Source organism: Typopeltis vanoorti, chromosome 1 (genome assembly GCF_054136105.1).
Source record: "Typopeltis vanoorti isolate ZY-2024b chromosome 1, IOZ_Tvanoo_1.0, whole genome shotgun sequence".
NCBI lineage: Eukaryota > Metazoa > Arthropoda > Arachnida > Uropygi > Thelyphonidae > Typopeltis > Typopeltis vanoorti.
In genome coordinates, this window is record NC_143549.1 from 53480521 (window position 1) to 53499586 (window position 19066).

Sequence of the window (19066 nt, forward strand, 5' to 3'; positions counted from 1 at the left end):
CATGAGAGAAATATTTATCAGTTATTTTAGTTGAAGGTGAGTGAGCCAATTTCATAAAAAGGTAGCGGGGTTTTATTTCACTGAAACTTGGATTTTCTCATCCACCAAACAGGTAAATCACCCAGAGAATACATACAGTTGAGACAGTGTAGTTGATAAGTAAATTCTGTAGTTTAGGATTGTTTACTGTGAAAACCATTAAATGACAAAGCTGCATTGCATGAGAAAAGCTTATTTAAAAGTTCACAGCATACCAAATTAGAATATCACTTCCAAAATATTTAATCTTCCATTATCCATGACTGACTCTGACAGAACAGTGTGTGTGTGTGTGTGTGTGTGAAAGAATTTAGAATATCTTGTTTATGCAGTGTTTATATGATCCTTGTTCTTGATTGGGAAGACCTGATATTTTAATTTCTTTTCAACTAAAGGTAAGGCAGCCACTTTAAATGGTGGTGGCAGGGTTTTCCCTCCTGCAAAACATACAGAACAACTAGAGAACATATGCATTTATGAGATATAATATACTGGTATCATGCTAGCCTTAGTTGCTTCAACCATAATTCCAACTAACTCACCACATCTCTTTGAAACTATTGTTGCTACTCTTTATTTTAGTGCCTTATGCAAAAATAGTCAAGTGAAAATCTTAGATTCTGTTTATATTTTGTGGTTTGACTGGGTGAGTTTTTGATATCTCAGTTCTCTGCAGATCCTATTTGCTTCTAGGTAGAAATCTTAATTTACTGGGTGTAGGCATCAAACTAATGCAATATCAGCTGCAGCAGTTCACCCAGAACTTGATCTTTCTCAGGGTCTCTTTCTGGTATTAAACAGCTGTTTTACTCAACCTTTCTCATTCTGACCATACTACTTAGACCAATCCTGATGACACATTCATTAATGCAAATGAGACGAAGTCTTCTAATATTTTCATTTTTTTTTTAAGGATTGTACCATTTGTTCCTGATATTTTCCCCTTATAACTCATGTATATTGTCTCTAGTCTTAGATTGATTTCCATCAAGCTTTCAGGATATATAAGCTAAAATTGGTTTTAACATTGTTTTATATACGTCTAGTTTAATGTTGTGGATAATTTCTCTTTATAAATTTATTCTCTTATTTATTTCTAGGTTTACTTAACTTTTTTTTTTTTTCCCATATTTAATTTGCCATCTTCACTAATTGTGCTTTTTTCAGGCACAACTGGGAGAAATATCTTTTGCTGTATAGGTTCACCATTCAGAACAGAGTATTTACCTCCAAAGTAGCCATAATTTTTCTTGTGCATAAGATGAACAAAATTCATCTCTGAAACACTGTTACCAGCATGGGTAGAAGAGCTGAACAATAAACTTATCAACTCTCTTTTACAAAAACTTATTATTATTATTACATGGCACCTCCAGGGAGTCCAGGAGTCATCAAGGGAGGACGTGCACCTACTCTACAACTGTCTTCACCAACCGCAACTACCATCATCTACACCAATGCCATCTACTGCCCAACACCACTGCTAGATTTAGAAAGTTTTTTTACCTTGGGTATAATATATGTTAAAGATACCAAGCTATATTAAACCTGGTTTTACTCCATTTCCTAAGAAAGCAAACAGACAAATAAGTCGAGTTTGTGCCTGCACGTAGTGAGAGTCTAACTGACCCACAAGGTAGTGCAGGTCTAGGCAACTCGTGGTAAAGGTGTAATAAGTTCTGATCACTATTCTTAATATTTACCCTTAATGCAAAGCCCATCTCCATGAGGAGATGTATGATGCTATGCATTAAAGGCAAGGGCCACTGCCCAGACTGGTTTCGATCTTCATTGAGGTCTCATCAGTGGCAGCCAGGCTTAGAAATACCAAGGAATATAAATATAATACTAATATAAATATAATATAAATATAGAAATATAATGCAGAGCTTTTAAGTATTTTACCAAAAGGTGCTTTGACCTTATTAAATAAAAAAAATCTTTTTAATACAACACCACTACTAGATTTTCACAGACAATCGCAAACATCCATATCCATGGTGGGATTCGAACCTGCAGCCTTTTGGCTGGAGAGCAGATATATACAGTGTTATAGTATAATTTTTTTTTCTATTGAGTGTATTTTCATTTTTAATAACAGCATCCCTCTGAAATACCATGCAAAAATGGTTTTCATTCATAAAATTGTAATAATACTCTTGGAAAATTATTTTCTATTCCTCATTTTCATAAAGAATTTTTCAGCATTTTAAAGTATGCAGTTTAGTTATAACTAATAATTTGTGGATTTATTTAGGAGTATCTGCATAAACTCTCTTCTTTAGAGAAGAGAAAAGTTTAATGTTATTTTGAAATCAAATTTAATCTTTATCACTACACAGGGAACTTCATGGAATTGGGACCTGCACTAACCCTTTGTGCAGTTCCTATTGTCTGTCCTTAAACTTCTGGGATGGTCCCTTGTTCTCTTCTAATATATTGAAAAATTTCTCCTGTGTTTACTCTATAAAAATCCCTTTAGTAACTTATTTTTTTTACTAATTATATGAAGAGCCAAAGGCTTCAATTCGGCGACATGAACTTATTTAAGTTAAGGGGTATTACATCCCATATTGTTTCTTAGCCGAATAAGAAACTCAGAGTTTCATGCCGAATATAGAAACTATATAAAGTTCGGCGATTCCAAGCATAAGCAAATACCTGGATAGTGCAGCACCTGACCCATTTGATAGTGCAAACTGAGGCAACTCATAGAAAGGGTGGAGCAAGCTCCGATCACTGTTCTTGGTATTTACCCATAATGTGAACTTAGCTCCTAGGAGCTGTATTGCTGTTCTACATTATGAGAGAAGGTCACTATCCAGACAGGTTTCAACCTTTATTGAGGTCTCATCAGTGAGTAAGTAGCCCTAGTTAATACTAAGTTTGTAGCAAACAGAACTTAGATCCCTTATATGAGAATTGCCAAGAAGATGTAAATGTCCTAATAAATTACTAATTACAGTGGTATCTCACTAATCCGAACTAATAAAAACCGTGCTCGTTCGGATTAGCGAAATTTCCCCAAGAGACAACAATAACTGCGTTTAAGGCAAAAATAATCAGATTCTAATAGTACATCAGTTTAATTCTGTAAATAAATGAAGTAACTGATAGAAAAAAGCTACTGTACTGTAATGTAAAACTTAAAAAATAATACAGTACACAAGTTTATTTTAGTAAAAAAATTAGTTTGCATGTACCTGTATTGTGGAGGATTCTGATTTAATAAAATTGCATAGTTCAGTACATAACTTAATTTGCGTAAAAAATATCACTTTCTTGTACACAACACAAAAAGTTTCACAAAAAAAGTTCTTTTTATTTCTTTGTAAGAAAGTCGCTGATTTTCTTTTGCTTATTGGAAGCAAAAGAAAATCAATGACTCTCGGAGCTACATTAGCAATAACATTTTGTGGAATGGCATATCATTTTTTTTTTCTTCCAGTTCTTTATCGTCTTCTAATTCATTCTGCAGCGTCATATTTATAATTTCACCATCTGAGGCAAATCTGATTTGATTTCGGATTTACTTTCGGTTCTACCTGTAATCCATTCCGTAAGCATCTGTTTGTGAAATTTCAACATCTGGATTTAAATTTTTAACCAAATTATGCACGTTTTGAAATTTCTCATTTTGTGTATATCTTGGTAAATTCTAGAAGGTCACATTTTTTTTCCATGACGCTCGAATTGCTTCAGGTTTGACGGCTTCCCAAGCAGCAGCAACTGAGAATGCCACATCCTTCAAATTTATATTTTTTATTGATGTGGTAATGTCATAACTTTGGGAAATAATATTTAAAAGCAGATTTTGACGATATTTGAATTTAATGGATTGTATTATGTTCTGATCCATTGGTTGCAACAATGGAGTACAGTTTGGAGGCAAAACAGTCGTAAAATTTCAGTCTTCACTAATCAATTCATCTGCCAGAGAATGTCAAGGACAGTTGTCCAATAATAAAAGTGCTTTCTATTCTAAATTCTGAGATTTTAAATAAGTTCTAACAGACAGTACAAAATCATTGTGAAACCAGTTTGAAAAAAGTTCGACATTCATCCATCCTTTACGTTGACTTCGGTACAAAACTGAAAGACAGCAGTCCTTAAATGGTCTTGGGTTTTTGATTTTCCAGTCCTAAGTAACTTTAATTTATGTTTTCCTGAGGCATTTGCACAATGCATGATTGTGACACGCTCTTCGGACATTTTTTGACAGGGCGCTGAGGCTTCATTTCTGTGAACTAGAGTTTTCTCTGGTAATGACCTCGAACAAAGACCACTTTCGTCCTTGTTATAAATTTGATCATCGGTTAAATTTAATTCAAGAATTTTTCTAAAAAAAGCTGTTTGGAATGGTTCTACAGCGGAAACGTCACTAGACAGTTTTCCATCTGATATTGATAGTTACCGAATACCGTGGCATTTCTTAAATTTTCTAGCCAACCATCACTTGCTTTGAATTTCTGAGCCAGATAAATTTGTGAATGGAAATGCTTAGCTTTCTGCTTTAAAATGTCTCTGAAGATGGGAGTATGATGACTTCTTAAAGAAACCACGTGTAAACAGCAGAAATTAGAATCAAGTAAAGAAAAATCACTTGTTTTCAGAGTTTGTCTCTTAAGGACCAAGCCTTGCTAAGTCCTTTTTTTTTAAAAAAAAAAAGACATTATTATCATTATTATTATTTTATGTCACTGACTGTAGATTTGCTGACATTGTATTCAGCAGCAAGTTAGCTGCTTCACTCTTTTCTAGACGCTGAGTTATTCTACACTTATCCGACAAGACCTTGAGCAAAATAAATTTTAATTCATTTCATTTTTTTTTTAATATTAATTTTTAATTTATTCGTTATTTTAATGAAATAAATTTTAGTGTTAAAAAGAGTAAAATAAAAAAATGACGTTAATTAAAAACTGAATCATTAATCATTCACTGAAAACTTATGAAAACACAAAAGAATAAACGACAGCTCAGACAACGTTTCATTTCTATAATCAAAGAAAAACTGAGTGTTATAATAACCAGGCTTTATGCTAAGTCGTTGTTGAAGGGAAGATACACAAACATTGTGCAATAGTGGTGACTAATCAGTTCATTAACAACAGTGGTGATTCATGCCGACAATACAGTACGTACTGTACAGTATAAAAAAGCAAATGCGAACACACACAATGAATCAAAATAGGCTCACAATATAATCGTACAGTCGACAGTATGAAAGAAATACTGTATTGTAATAATAATAAAATAAATAATGATAGTTAAAATAATAATTATTTAATAAAAAATAATAATAGTACGCAAAATAATACGTAATAAAGAAAACTTTTTTCTTTCAAACCGCAGTTCGGATTACTGGAGGGTTTGGACTAAAGAGGTTCAGATTAGCGAGATATCGCCGTATATGAAGAGCCATATACAGTGATATCTCGCTAATAATAAGAGTCATAGTACAGTCGTGTCACCGAATTTTCAATTCAGTGACATGACTGTACTATGACTGTGTCTGACTGAGACTGCACTATCCAGGTATTTGCTTACACTTGGAATCGCCGAACTTTATATAGTTTCTATATTTGGCATGAAACTCTTTGAGTTTCTTATTCGGCTAAGAAACAATATGGGATGTAATATCCCTTAATTTAAATAAGTTCTTGTCGCCGAATTGAAGCCTTTGGCTCTTCATATAATTAGTAATTTATTAGGACACCTTCTTGGCGATTCTCATATAAGGGATGCAAGTTCTGTTCGCTGCAAACTTGGTATTAACTAGGTCTACCTACTCACCTGATGAGATCCCAATGAGGGTGGCAACCGGTGCGGGGCGGATCTGGCTTTGAGAGGCTCCACTTGGAGGTAGGTTTTTGCCTGTCTTTGAGTAGGGCCACCGCTGAGATTATGGCTCTGCTTGGTGGTGGGGTGAGCCTGCCACTGGGTAGAGCCAATGCTGAGAAGTTCTTCTCGGTGACGGGGTGAGCCTGTCATCGAGTGGAACAATGGTGAGTTGGGTGATCTTTCGGAATCGTCTTATTTTTAGAGCCCGCTTCACCTATACATAAGGTTGAAACCGGTCTGGGTAGTAACCTTCTCTCATAATGTAGAACATTATGAGAGGTCATCATAATACAGCTCCTAGGAGCTAAGTTCATATTATGGGTAAATACCAAGAATAGTGATCGGAACTTGCTTCACCCTTTCTATGAGTTGCCTCAGTTTGCACTACCAAATGGGTCAGGTGCTGCACTATCCAGGTATTTGCTTACGCTTGGAGTCGCCGAACTTTATATAGTTTTTTAGCATGAAACTCTGAGTTTCTTATTCGGCTAAGAAAAACAATATGGGATGTAATATCCCTTAACTTAAATTATTAATTTTATTTATTATAATACTTCTTTTCTGCATTTATCAAGAAAATTTTGATCCCACAGACCTTCAATCTATATATGGGAGCACTCCAAACCAGTGATCATTTTGCTTGCTTGCTTCTGAATCCACTTTATCACCACCACCACTTGCTTATCCTCAGGTGATCAGATCTGTGCACAGTAGTCCAGATGTGGTCATTTTAACATTCAAGTGATCCTAAATCATTTTGAACACTATTACGATATGTTTCACTGTCCTGTCAACCTTATTTTCTTGTAATCCACAAATTAAAATTGGTTTGAACACTGTCTTGTATGTAGCTAATTTAGTGTTTTTGACTAATTTCTCTCTTATTCCGTATAAATTTATTTAGTTGACTTCTACCATACCAGCTTTGTTGATTCTGTTTTCTATTTCCATATTTAATTTATCATCTTCACTAAAAATTGCTCATAGGTAGCTGAAATGTTTTATTTGTTCTATAGGGTCTCCATTCATAACAGTTGATATTTTCAGTGCTTCTGCCTATTTTCATCGTCTTTGTTTTGTTATTGCTGATCTTCATACCAAATCTATTGCAACAGTTAACAATTTAATCAGAATCTTGCAGACTTTTACTGGATTTATTTAAAAGTATAATATCATCCGCATAAAGTAAAGAGCTGAGATGAAAATTTCCAAATTTGATATCAAGTTTCATACCACATTTCCTTCATAATGTGATCCATAAAGACTAAGTATTGTTTGATATAATGCCTCATTGACACCATATAACTGTAGTGTTTTGAATAGCTTTTCTCTTGGCACCTTGTCATATGCCTTTTCCAGATCTACAAAACTTAAATACAGATCTTTGATATATTCTCATGATTTCTCAACTATTTATCATAAAGTGAAATAGAGAAGTGAAAAAAATAGTAAAAACTAATACTTAGTATACTTTAATTTAAAACATTGCACATTGAGCATTTTATTGTTATTTGTTTTATCAATAGCAGTTTGAACAGTTGTCTTCTTCTTTTAGTCATGTAACTTATGATATCGAGCAGCCATTTTTATATGCTTTAGTGAATTGTCATGCCCCTTTTATGAACTGCGAAAGAAGTTACGTGATTGGTCACTGATTATGATGCACATGTTATTTAATGATTTTTGAACTGAAGAGCTAGCAGAGAAGTTTATACTTTATGCAATTCCTCACAGTTAAGCTACTGTGGTAACTAAATTTGAACCATGTTGTTTGGGGAATGGCATTATGTAACTGAAATTCATGCGTATGAGAACCACTCAAAGCATGAATGAATGAACTGCATGTGTTTTAAATGAAAAATGTCTTTGTAAATGGTTTTAAAAAATAAGTGTTAAAACTAACATAATTGCATTTAAAATTAATTAAATAAAAAATATATCCATATTTTATAGACAAATGTGGAAAAAAATGTAAGTTTTGAAATTTTATTAGAGTTTGTAAGAACATAACATCCTCACATTTTCTGGTGAATTTTTGAAAGTCAGAAATTTTTTCTACATTTCTAACTTTTGCTTGTTCCACATTTTGTATAAAATATAGATGAATCTGTAATATTGTCTATCATAGTATCTTATGTAAGACAGAAGTTTTCCTCTATAATTTAATATTTTATTGCGCACCCACCTGGACATCACTTATGATTAACTTTCTGACATAGTACAGCATTGAAAGAGGTTGAATATGATCTGATTTGGTATCTTGAGACTTGGTTTCTGATGTGATTTATTGTGATCCCATTTAAATTTATTCATTTTACCTTTAGTGACTTTTGGTTCGAGACTTCTAAGTGCCAGCTAGTTACTAGATGTATTCTACTTCTCTTTTCTTTTCCTTTAATTGTTTCTCTTAAAACTTAGATTTTAGGATTGCTTTATGAACTTTAATTGGGTGATCCCAGTGGAAAAGCCTAAACTTCAAGCAGGCATTTGCATAATTCAAAGTTCTTATGACTTCTTGCAAACATAATGGCCTGATTGACTTCAGGTTGAGCTGGAGAGGTCAATAACCACTCCAGGCATCATGAACAGACCAGAGTCCCAGATTCTGTACACACAGTCGCTCATATTTAACCCACGTATCTTGAGACTTGGTATCTGATGTGATTCAGATCGACTTCATCACGTCCCCAGAACAATCTTGTTTCTCAGGAAAAGCTGAGGAACAGGATTGTTCTGTGACTTCAAAAGGAAGAAAATGATTCAAGAAGCCAAAAACAAACTAAACTGCATTCCCCCCCCCCCCCCCCCATGGAAGCAAAAACAAACCAACATGATAAAAGAGTCAGGATTCAATATTCAATGAATGGAAGTGCCAATGGCCCTCAAAAACCATAAAATTAATTTTCCAAAAGCTAGGAACATGAATGATGGTATCCAAATACAGCCAGAGGTGGCAGCCGACTACCATGCACTCACTAAACTTTTAGACAGTAGCAACTTCCAGTGCCATCATTGTCAAAAATTCGGCCATTCACAATACTGCTTCAAGGCTGGTTTTCACTGTGTTAAATGCAGAGGAAATCCACATTGGTTCTCACAAAAGATCAAAAATGGCTAGCTAAATGTGCCAAGTGAGGCAGACCTCATCCTGTCAACTACAGAGGCTGAAAGCAACACTTGGTCACCCCAAAATCAAAAGAAAACATAAGAGCTCCATCAGCAACTCCATGGGCACTCAGAGCAAATGCTGATACCCCCCCCTTTCAATGGCACACCAAACCATCCAAACATATGCATTGTATGCAGAGGTGATGGCTTCAAAACCTGCAGGAAAAAACTGAATAATCCCATTGTCCAACCAAATCCAGCAAAGCAGCAGTTGCAGCAGCCACTCTCGCAAAAATGTTAAGTTCAGCAAAGAATCCCAGCCAGTACTACATAAACAAGTTTGTGAGACACACACACGTCTTACTGCATTAATCGATGGTTCAGGTCTCGTGATACTGCACTAGTATTAGATTTGAACTAAGCACAGCCTGAAACAGAAGAACTACAAATTGAATTGGTAGAATCCTCTGTGACTTTGCTGCTATCAGGAACACAGTGATCAAAGTACCTCCAGAACCCATGTATTATATGTGGCAGGGCTTCCTGATGTCCTTGACATAGCGATACTGCAAACTATCATACATGAATATCATAAGTGCAATGGATGTCCTCAGCTCTGACTACAACCCAGTTGTGCTCTAACTGGACTTACTATGAAAACATCCCTGATTGGGTCCCATCTCTCAACTAGACAAAACTAATGATTTCTCTACATGAATCTGTTGGCTAGTTCCTGTCATCGATTCAAAGAAAAAATTACAGCTCAATTTTAAGCTTAGAAAAGCAGATAGCAACTGCACTAACAGCTGCCACTGCCGATGTGCCATGCACAAACTCCGACTGACTTCCAGATGATATTTAAAACTTGATTCCTGAAAAGAACAGAGCCAGGCACCAATACCACAGAGCATTGTTCCCAGAACACTGACAAATGTTCAATAGGGCTACAAAGGAAATCTAATATGCACTTAAACACTATTGAAATCAACAATGGGAGACAAAACTGCAGTTCTTTAACTCAGAGGATCAGACGCCCTGGAAAATGACAAAAGTTCTGAGCATGGGCCATAAACCTCCCCCACCATTCCCATGGTAAATGTGGTCTGGTTTACCATGATGTAGACAAAGTTAAAGCCTTCACTGACAGCCTAGAGAAGCAGTGTGGTCCAAACTGCACCCATTCAAATTGACTTCATCATCTAAGTACACACATGAGTATGCTGTACACTAAAACACACACACAGTACATAAATCCCCATCCAACTGACATTACTTTCCTTCACAATGGAAAGTAGCAGATGTAACTTAATCCCTAAACCAGGAAAAGCAACACACCTTCTCCAAACTATTGTCCAGTCAGCCTGCTTTCCTACCTAGGAAAAATAGCTGAGAGGGTAATGCTAATAAGACTGCAAAAAGTCACTAAAGAATTAAATCTCATCCCAGATGAGCAATTTGAATTATGGGTGAGCCACCCTGCAGAACAACAATTTCTCAGAATCATGTTAAATATCATCCTAACGTTCAACTGGAAGCAGCACACAGAGTCCTGGGCATTGCCAAAGCATTTGACAAAATATGGCACAATAGGCTTCTTTTTTAAACTCTAGGCCAAATTTCCCATAGGACTGGCCAAACTTGCTACATATTTTTTCGAACTCAGAGTTAAGCTACAGGGAATTAGATCATCTGAATTGAACATCACTGAGGCATCCCTCAAGACTCTGCTCTGTTGTTGACATCCGATGCACAATGGCCCGATATATGCAGTTGATACTGCAATAATGGTCCACCACTTGCAACCTAGATTGGCAACCAAAAAACTGCAAAACACAGGCTCAGTACTAGAACAGTGGTTCAGAAATATGAATCGATGTTAATGCAGACAAGAGCACTGTATCGCTGTTCACAAGAAGACAAGTGCCCTGGAGGGTAAAGTTGTCGTGTTTGGCATCCCATGGCAACCAGTAGCCAAATACTTAGGGTGCAATTAGATAAAGGGCTTTGCTTTACAATTCATATCGAATCATGTCTGTTGGGCAGCTATACCCATTACCGAGTTATTGTAGCTGGCTAAGCACAGAACTTAAACTGCTGCTATACAAGACACTGGTCAGGCCAGTCCTGATGTATGGACTGGACTGTGGAGTCACACAGCAGACTGAAATGTTAGCAAACTACAGACAGTCCAAAACAAGTGCTTACAAATAGTGTTTAACATACTGTGGTTTGTAAGGAACATACTGCTTCACCCTGAAGCCGATATTATTCTTCTTATTATTATTATTACGTGACACCTCCAAGGAGTCCAAGGACTCATCAAGGAAGGACACCCACTCCAGAACTCTTCATCTCCATCACTCAATCCACCACCTACTGCTAACCACCACTAGTATTTTCAGACACTCACAACATCCATGCTCACGGTGGGATTCAAACCCACAGTCTTTTGGCTGGAGAGTGGATATGCTAAACACTCGGTCAACCAGGCCAGCAAATATATCTTGAGATCAAAACTTTCCTACATAAAGAGAGCTGCAAAATTGTTTGCAGATGCTGGTATTCTCTGTAACCCATTAATCCATCAATCTATAGACCATATTGAACATGATGCTACAAAACATTCAAAAAAAAAAAAAACATACTGAGCAATTTTTTTTAAAGGAAAAAGAAAAAAAAAACTCGCTGATATCCACAATAGACAAGCCAAGTGCTTAATAATATTCCTTAATCCAGAAATTTCATTGCAAATCCAACAAAGGGAAAAAGGACCACTGGTCCAATCACTTCATTTTGCCAGAATGTTAACAGCATTGAAGAAGCTTTTATCTTACTTTCTGGGGTTTATTTTTTAAATTTACCATCTTGAGCCAGCAGTAGGCTAGGAAAACTTACTCAGTCATAAATTTAGTTTAATCCTTTATCCAAGTGTGTGCAAACAAAGTTTGCACCTGAAAGTATCTTCAAGACTATGGTAAAGTGGTACAACACTGGGCGACTCCTTGCAAATGTGGAGCAAGCTACCAACACGCCTATCTCAGTATCTTCCATAAGGCAAATCACATCTCCTTGCGGATATGTATAATGTTATGCATTAAAGTGGCCCTTCCCTTAGTCTGACCAAGTGAAAAATAACTTTCAACGAAAACTTACTCAATTCATTAATAAAAGGTGATTATATGGGTAGTTCATGTTGTTTAAATAGTTCAAGCCACTCTGATTTCGATCTTATTCTCGTAAGCTTGCTGGTAAATTTTCAGAACTTAATTTTCTTTCTACATTTGGCTATAAAATGTAGATGTATCCTTAACCATGCTACCGGCCAGGACATATATATACGTCCAAGTTACTATGGATGCGAAGTGCATATTAAAATTGTAATACCATTCATATCACACTGAAATATATGATGGATACGAAGCGTATGAGGATGTGTATTTAACCCATAATAGCCGGTAAGGTGGTTAATATCCTCCATTTCAATATAATAAATCCATCATTTAATTTCAGAGAACATTGTATTTAAAATCAATACAGCATAAAAATCAGAAAAAAAATGTTGCACTTGTTTCTTCAAATAAAAAAAAAATAATGCAATTTATTTTAAATTGTGAAATATGAAATAATTATTGATTTAATATATCATAATTTATTATGAATTCATTTTGACATATTGATTTAGTATATCAAAATGAATTTGTAATAAATTATGGTGTTGGAAAATGAATTTTTCAGCATTTTTTGGAATAGTATGCATCTGATTCTTCAATAAATACTTCCAATTTCTGAGAAAAAAAAATCTTTCCAGGAATATGCTGATAGCTAGTGTAAAAAGAAATTTTCAGAGAAATTATGCTACAGAATAAGCTGACTCAGTAGTAGTCTCAAACCCATCTATTTGAACAGTTGCCAAGATAAGGGGGAGACTTTTCCGATTGGTTGTATTTATTATGACACTTACAGGAATTTTTCTGCTTTGGCTGGCCAAATGCCAAATCTTTCCAATGATTTGGCTGAAGCCAAATATCTGAAAAAAATGCACTGAATTTGCTGAATACTAAAGCAGAACCAAATACTTGGTGCACCCTAATATTATGCAACAATTTAAAAAAAATCACAATATTAATATTTTGAAATTGGCAAAACCAATCCATTGTATTCTGGCTGCACTACACTGATTTTTCTTCCCTTGATAACTTAATGTTATTTTGAGATAAAGTTTAATGATCTATGTGAATATAATATCAATGGTTTCTCAACTATTTGTAAGGTAAAATTTATTTTATGTAGGCAAAGTCAAGAACAAATGATGCCAGTTGATGTTTTTGAACGTCTGGAGGTTATAGTCCTAAGGGAAACTGAAGAAAACTGTTCTGAAACACAGCTGAAATGGAAGGGGAAGACAAGAAGTTAACATGTTTTTTACAGCTGGACTGTAAATGGTTGTTGATTAACCAGTAGTTGTGTTTTACAGGTTTGACAGTGAAGGAATGGTGAGTTTATTTGAACAGTGCCCATGAAAATACCTGTAGAAAAGCATATAAGAAAAGGACTGGAGTAGATCAGCGGGCAGGGTAGGTGAACCTTTAATGATAATGTATAGTATCAAGCATTTTTAGGTTTTTGATAACCATTGCTCATATGTGAGAGCAGTATTCTAAGGTGGGGAATTTTTGTTTTGTGCAGTGTTACATACATGAGAAGGACTGACGTCAGTAGAAAAGTTTCATTTGGAGGAGTCTGTGGATATGGTGTGATTTATGCCAAGAAGTCCAGAGCTGTTATTCCAGGAAGAGAAATCTGATTGATCCTTGTGGAGTTTCTGGTATAATCATTGTCATCATCATCCAATTCCTGCCATGTACCCTCAAGGGGTGTACAGGATATGATAGTACTACATGAAAATTTTACATCATTACTAACTTCCTACCTACAATTTTCCTTCAAATCAGTCTGTTACCTGTCAAGACTGTAAAATTATCGGATCTTATATTTCTATCTTCTAAGGCACTTTTTACTGTATCAATCTGCCTAAATCTTGGTCTTCCTCTGGGTCTTTTTCCTGCAGAGAACACTTGTTTTGCTAATTATCATTGGTTGGAAATTGTGGTCTTTTGTGAAATATGACAGTTTTGGTTTTAAAGGGTTTTCTTCATTGAAATGGAAATAAATAAGTGTTGAAGGCATTCATTATGAAGTTCTTTTAGTGTCGGAGCACTGCAGGGTTTGTCAAATAGAAAAAAATATTAAATAAAAAGAGCTAAATTGTAGATAGGATTTGCATGTTTTGCCATTTGATAAGGCATTTATGAATAGGAGAAAGCAGTTAATAGATGAAAGAAAATTCTGTAACTGAGCCACACTGTTTCCAGATTATAAATGTCATCCACATATTAATATTATTATTAAGAGAAATCTCCAGGAAGTCAGGGACTTATTGAGGGAGGCCATATACTACACATACCAGCTATCATACTTATTCTTAAATTCATTCACACTGCTTGCAAATACCACATCCAGTGGCAATCCATTCCAATCATGCACCACCCTATTAGAGAAAAATTGGCAATTGTCCCCTTCTTAGCAGCTACCATTCTCAGCTTTCAAGGATGTCCTCTTGTTCTTTCCCCCATCCTCCATAAAATGAAATTCCATCAAATGAAATCCTGTATGACCCTTTCAGAAGTTTGTACATCTCAATCATAGCACTACCCCCCCCCCTCTTTCTCCTGTTTGCTAGTGTCTGTAATATACAAATTCTCAATCTGTCTTCATAATCAGTATTCTGCAATTCTGATATCATTTTTCACATTTCTTTTGCACTCTCTCTACTGTATCAGAAGCTATCACTAGGATAATAGCTTTTAGCAAAATGAGCACTCATTAGTTGAACAACTGCTTCTGCATTTGTCATCCTCACACTATCTGCATTCAGAAGAGTTATTCTTTTATATTCATTCTTTCTTTTACTTGCAGCAAATCGAAAGAATTCTGGTGGATTGTCTTTAGCTTGCAGAGTCAGTTTCTTTTCATACTCTGACTTCGTTTTCCATACAACAGTTGTGACTTCTGGTCTGCTGCTTATAATTTTCATGGCATATATCATCCTTATGCATACAGTATTTCTTCCACATCATCCATTTCTTACGAATCTCTTGCTTAATAAGATTACATATCCATTTGACTGCGTATTCTTCGAACTCCTGTGACACATTCTGATATTGCATCATTTAAGTATTTTTTTAAATTCTTCCCATGCACTGTCGATATTCTTCCCATCTAGTAACCGATACCATTCCTCCGAACTCAGTGCATAATTTTTCTGTATGATCACTGTCACTAACTGAAGGCAGAATAGTTAAGTCTTTAACTGAAACATTATCTGACACTATAATCAAATCTAACACTCTTTGACCTCGAGTTCCTTCTATCACACGAGAAGAATGAAACTGAATTTATTGAAGAAGTTTTCTTGTAGCAGCTCAATAAATTCAGTTTAATTCTTCTCATGAGATTTTGCTGCTACCTAATCAATATTTGGATAATTCAACCCTCTCATTATGATTACTCTTTTCAAACCCATTGTCTCGGGTGATGCGTTGCTTCATCACTAGCAACCAATCCACCAGTCAGTAACAACACCCCATGTAATTGATCTTGTTAGATTTCACCTCACGCCAGATGGCTTCAAATTCACTACCACACGAAATACTGTTACTAGTACTATAATCATATGTCTCAACTCTAACTGGATTCAGGTTATCTGATATTAGCAGCATGTCCTCTCCTATCCTGTCTATCCTTCATAAAAAAGCTATACCCTTTACGCTCAATACCATTTAGTATGTCTGATCCTGATAGCCAGGTCTCACCATTATCTCCAGGCTAGGGACTGGAGAAAATGGTGGACAAAGAATTGAATTTCAGAGGGCATGTTGCAAAAGTGGGTAAAATTGCTCAGATTGTTCTTACTAATGCCTACAATCTGAGGTCCTAGCATATTGACCAAGGTAACAAACTTTACCCTTTTGTTTCTAATACTCCTAGTATTCGTATTTAGATATAAGCTACCTGCATGCTCTTTTGTATACTGTTGTCTGCAGTCCTCATGACATAGTTGGACAACTTGCAGATCTCTACTGCTCTAGTGCCTTATACATGGAGACATCTTTGCACATTTGATGGGTCTGAACTGGACGAACACAAAATTGAAATCATTCTCTCCTCGTAATCCTTTTCACGATAATGCCCATTCCCGTCATTAGCACAATTATATAATATTGTTCTTACACTCATATTTTTACCATTTCTTCCATTATAATTTATTTTCCCTGACTCTGTGTTTGGTCTAATAGCAGTTATTGGTTTTTCAAGATTCCTGATATCAAATGCATTCAGGTATGCTGTCTTATACAAATCTAATCTTCCATCAAACTCAATCCACACACCAACAACTTGCATCCATTTTTTCTACACAGCCTACGCATTGAATAGTTTGCCATCATAGCCCTTTTTAATTCATTTTTATCATATCAAGGTAATATACTCATATTTTCAATATTGCCTCTTCCAAAACCCTTTCATGTCCTCTCTCTCATACTGAACTTATTGCTAGTTAGGTCATTAGTACCTACTATAATTATGATCTCATTTACATTTCTTTTTGCTCCTGGAAAACTTGACCTTATAACCTAATTATCAGTGGCATGTTTTATGATAGTTGCCATACCAAATAACATTCTTTTTACAAACAATGTTATTTATTTGATTTTTGTTACTTACTGACTTACATAATTTCATGCGTTGTTGTTTCTCATTTTGCTTCTTAATTTTCGTTTCCTCGCTGTGTTCATTCACGTGCCCTCATGACTTTCTGCAATTCTTGCATTGTCTGATAATCTGCTTTAATTTCACTATTTTGGAAGTTAATTCATTTTCAATAACCTCTTTAGTATGGCAAGTCTTCTTGTTCTTAACTTTCTGGTCATCTTAGCATTACATTTCTTGTGCATTTTTGGTGCCATTTTGAACTGTATTTATTATAGCAATATCTGAACAAAAAATATGTTATTAATAACTAAAAACATGAAAATCTATACTAAAAACATAATTTTCTAAGGAAAAAAACAGATAAAAGCCACCACTTTTACACAAGCTCTAAATTCACTGACCAATCTCATTGCAAGGCCAGATATGTGAATGTGCAAACCAATTGAAATTTTCTCTGAAGCTATTCAATCTAAGTCTCATCTCTGGCTGGGTTCCAATGGAGTGGAAAGAGAGTAAGATAGAACCATTACATAAAAGTGTCTCCAAGAAAGGTAGCAAACTACAGACTAATTAATATATTGGTAGTGATTAAAGTATTGGAAAAGTTGGTGAAATAGAACATTTGGTGGATAGGGATACAATACTCTATAGCAGTGTTTCTCAAAGTGTGGTATGCGTAATCCTGGGGGTATGCGAAAAGTCTTCAGGAAGTACGTGGCAATTTCCGGCTATACATCATTAATGCATGGAATCATTATTAAGAAAAAAGAATTATTTTAAATGTATATATTTCTCAATAAATTATATATTATGTATGAATTCTCCTGTTCAAATTGTGAGTTACTGTCGCCACGACTTTCACGTCCTGGTGATAGCAACTCGCTCCCTGCGGTAAACAATATGCCCTCCCCAACAGCATCATTATACTGAAGCCGCAAGAAAAACAAGTAGTTTTATTGTATTACTGAATAAGGTACAGAGACATTTGCTGTCTGTTTAATATATTTCTCTACAAATAGTGCAATTAGAGATAACTGGGATAAAAATGACACTAACTAATGAATCACATCAACCCCTCCAAAAGAAACTGCTGTATAGACTCAAGCAAAACCATATGTCATGAACATGTTAAAACTAAGAAATATATAGTGAATATGTTTCAGGTATTATGGAATTCGGTTGAAGAGAATTAGCATTTCAATTCAACAGTTGGCTTGCCTTTGGTTCGCATGATCTTTTGTTAATACAGCACCAATCATATGCACTTCTTCATTGCTGCTCCCGCCTACTATTGCTGTCAGTTTCATGCTCTGCTTTTACTTCTCATTCATTTGTGAAGGATTGTTCATTATGTATCTCAAGTCTTGTAAATTACTAGTAATTTTTGCTTTTTTTTCTGAAAACTTTAGTTTCCAAAAATCCCTGCATATATCTATCACCACGATTTTTTAGCTTTAATTTTGGGAGTTATATGAGAGTTATATTAGATTGGATTTATAAAACGCACAAAAAAAAAAAAAAGCAATATCACAAATACAAGTAGCTGTAAGCAACAAGAAAACGTTGATATTGTATCTGGATCAAATGAAATTGAGAAGGGTGTGTCGTCTGACATCTCTAGAGAACCAACTAGGAAGAAGATTAAAAATCTTCATAAGTGAATGATATGAATTACTTGAAATGTGGATTTTCATTGATGGGAAATGGAGAGTTTATTTTTATGAAGAATTTTTTTGTTTACATGAACATATAAATTCAAATAAAATTACAATGAAATATACTTTATTTATTTATTATTATTTTGATAAGGAGATACTTGGTAATAATGAAAATTTAAGAAGGGGGTACACGGATATCTGATGTTTGAGAACCACTACTCTATAGTATGCAGTAAAGGCTTTGTGAAGGGTAGGTCCTGTCTTGGTAACTTATTCATATTTTATTTTATATTAGAGAGCCTGTGTAGCTCAGTGGATGTGGCGTTTGCACACCACCGCGCTTGGCCGCACGAAGGAAGTCTTGGTTTCAAGTCTAGTCGGCAACTAGAGGAAATTTTTCTAAGCCTTTTTTCGACCGGTCCCCGAGTTAGTCGATCTCTGGCATGGGCAAGCAGGTTTTTCCTCCCGGAAACTCGGGTTTTTCGTCCTGTAAACTCAAGAAAAATCGACCGTAGAACCCACATTATTTCAGACATTAAATATATTGTGTTAGAGTTAGGGACCACGAGATGGCGGCACATTTGAGCCGTCTCTCTTCACTGCGTACCGCTTAATTAGTGATAGCTTTGGGCCATCTGTCTCTGATT

General features: G+C 35.3%; 1 protein-coding gene across 4 annotated transcripts in view; it reads left to right on the forward strand.

Annotated features, from left to right (window-relative positions):
- LOC150109984 (mitotic-spindle organizing protein 2B-like) overlaps positions 1 to 19066 on the forward strand; it is a 59018-nt gene that overhangs the window by 28195 nt on the left and 11757 nt on the right. The window contains exon 3 of one of the 4 annotated variants that reach the window (XM_090390422.1): positions 13282 to 13420. The exons of the other annotated variants lie outside the window; for them this stretch is intronic. Within the exon in view, the coding sequence (XP_090246548.1) occupies positions 13282 to 13405 (124 nt within the window). The 3' untranslated portion in view covers positions 13406 to 13420. Of the gene's footprint in view, positions 1 to 13281; positions 13421 to 19066 lie in introns of those variants that run through there. 4 annotated transcript variants of the gene reach the window in all.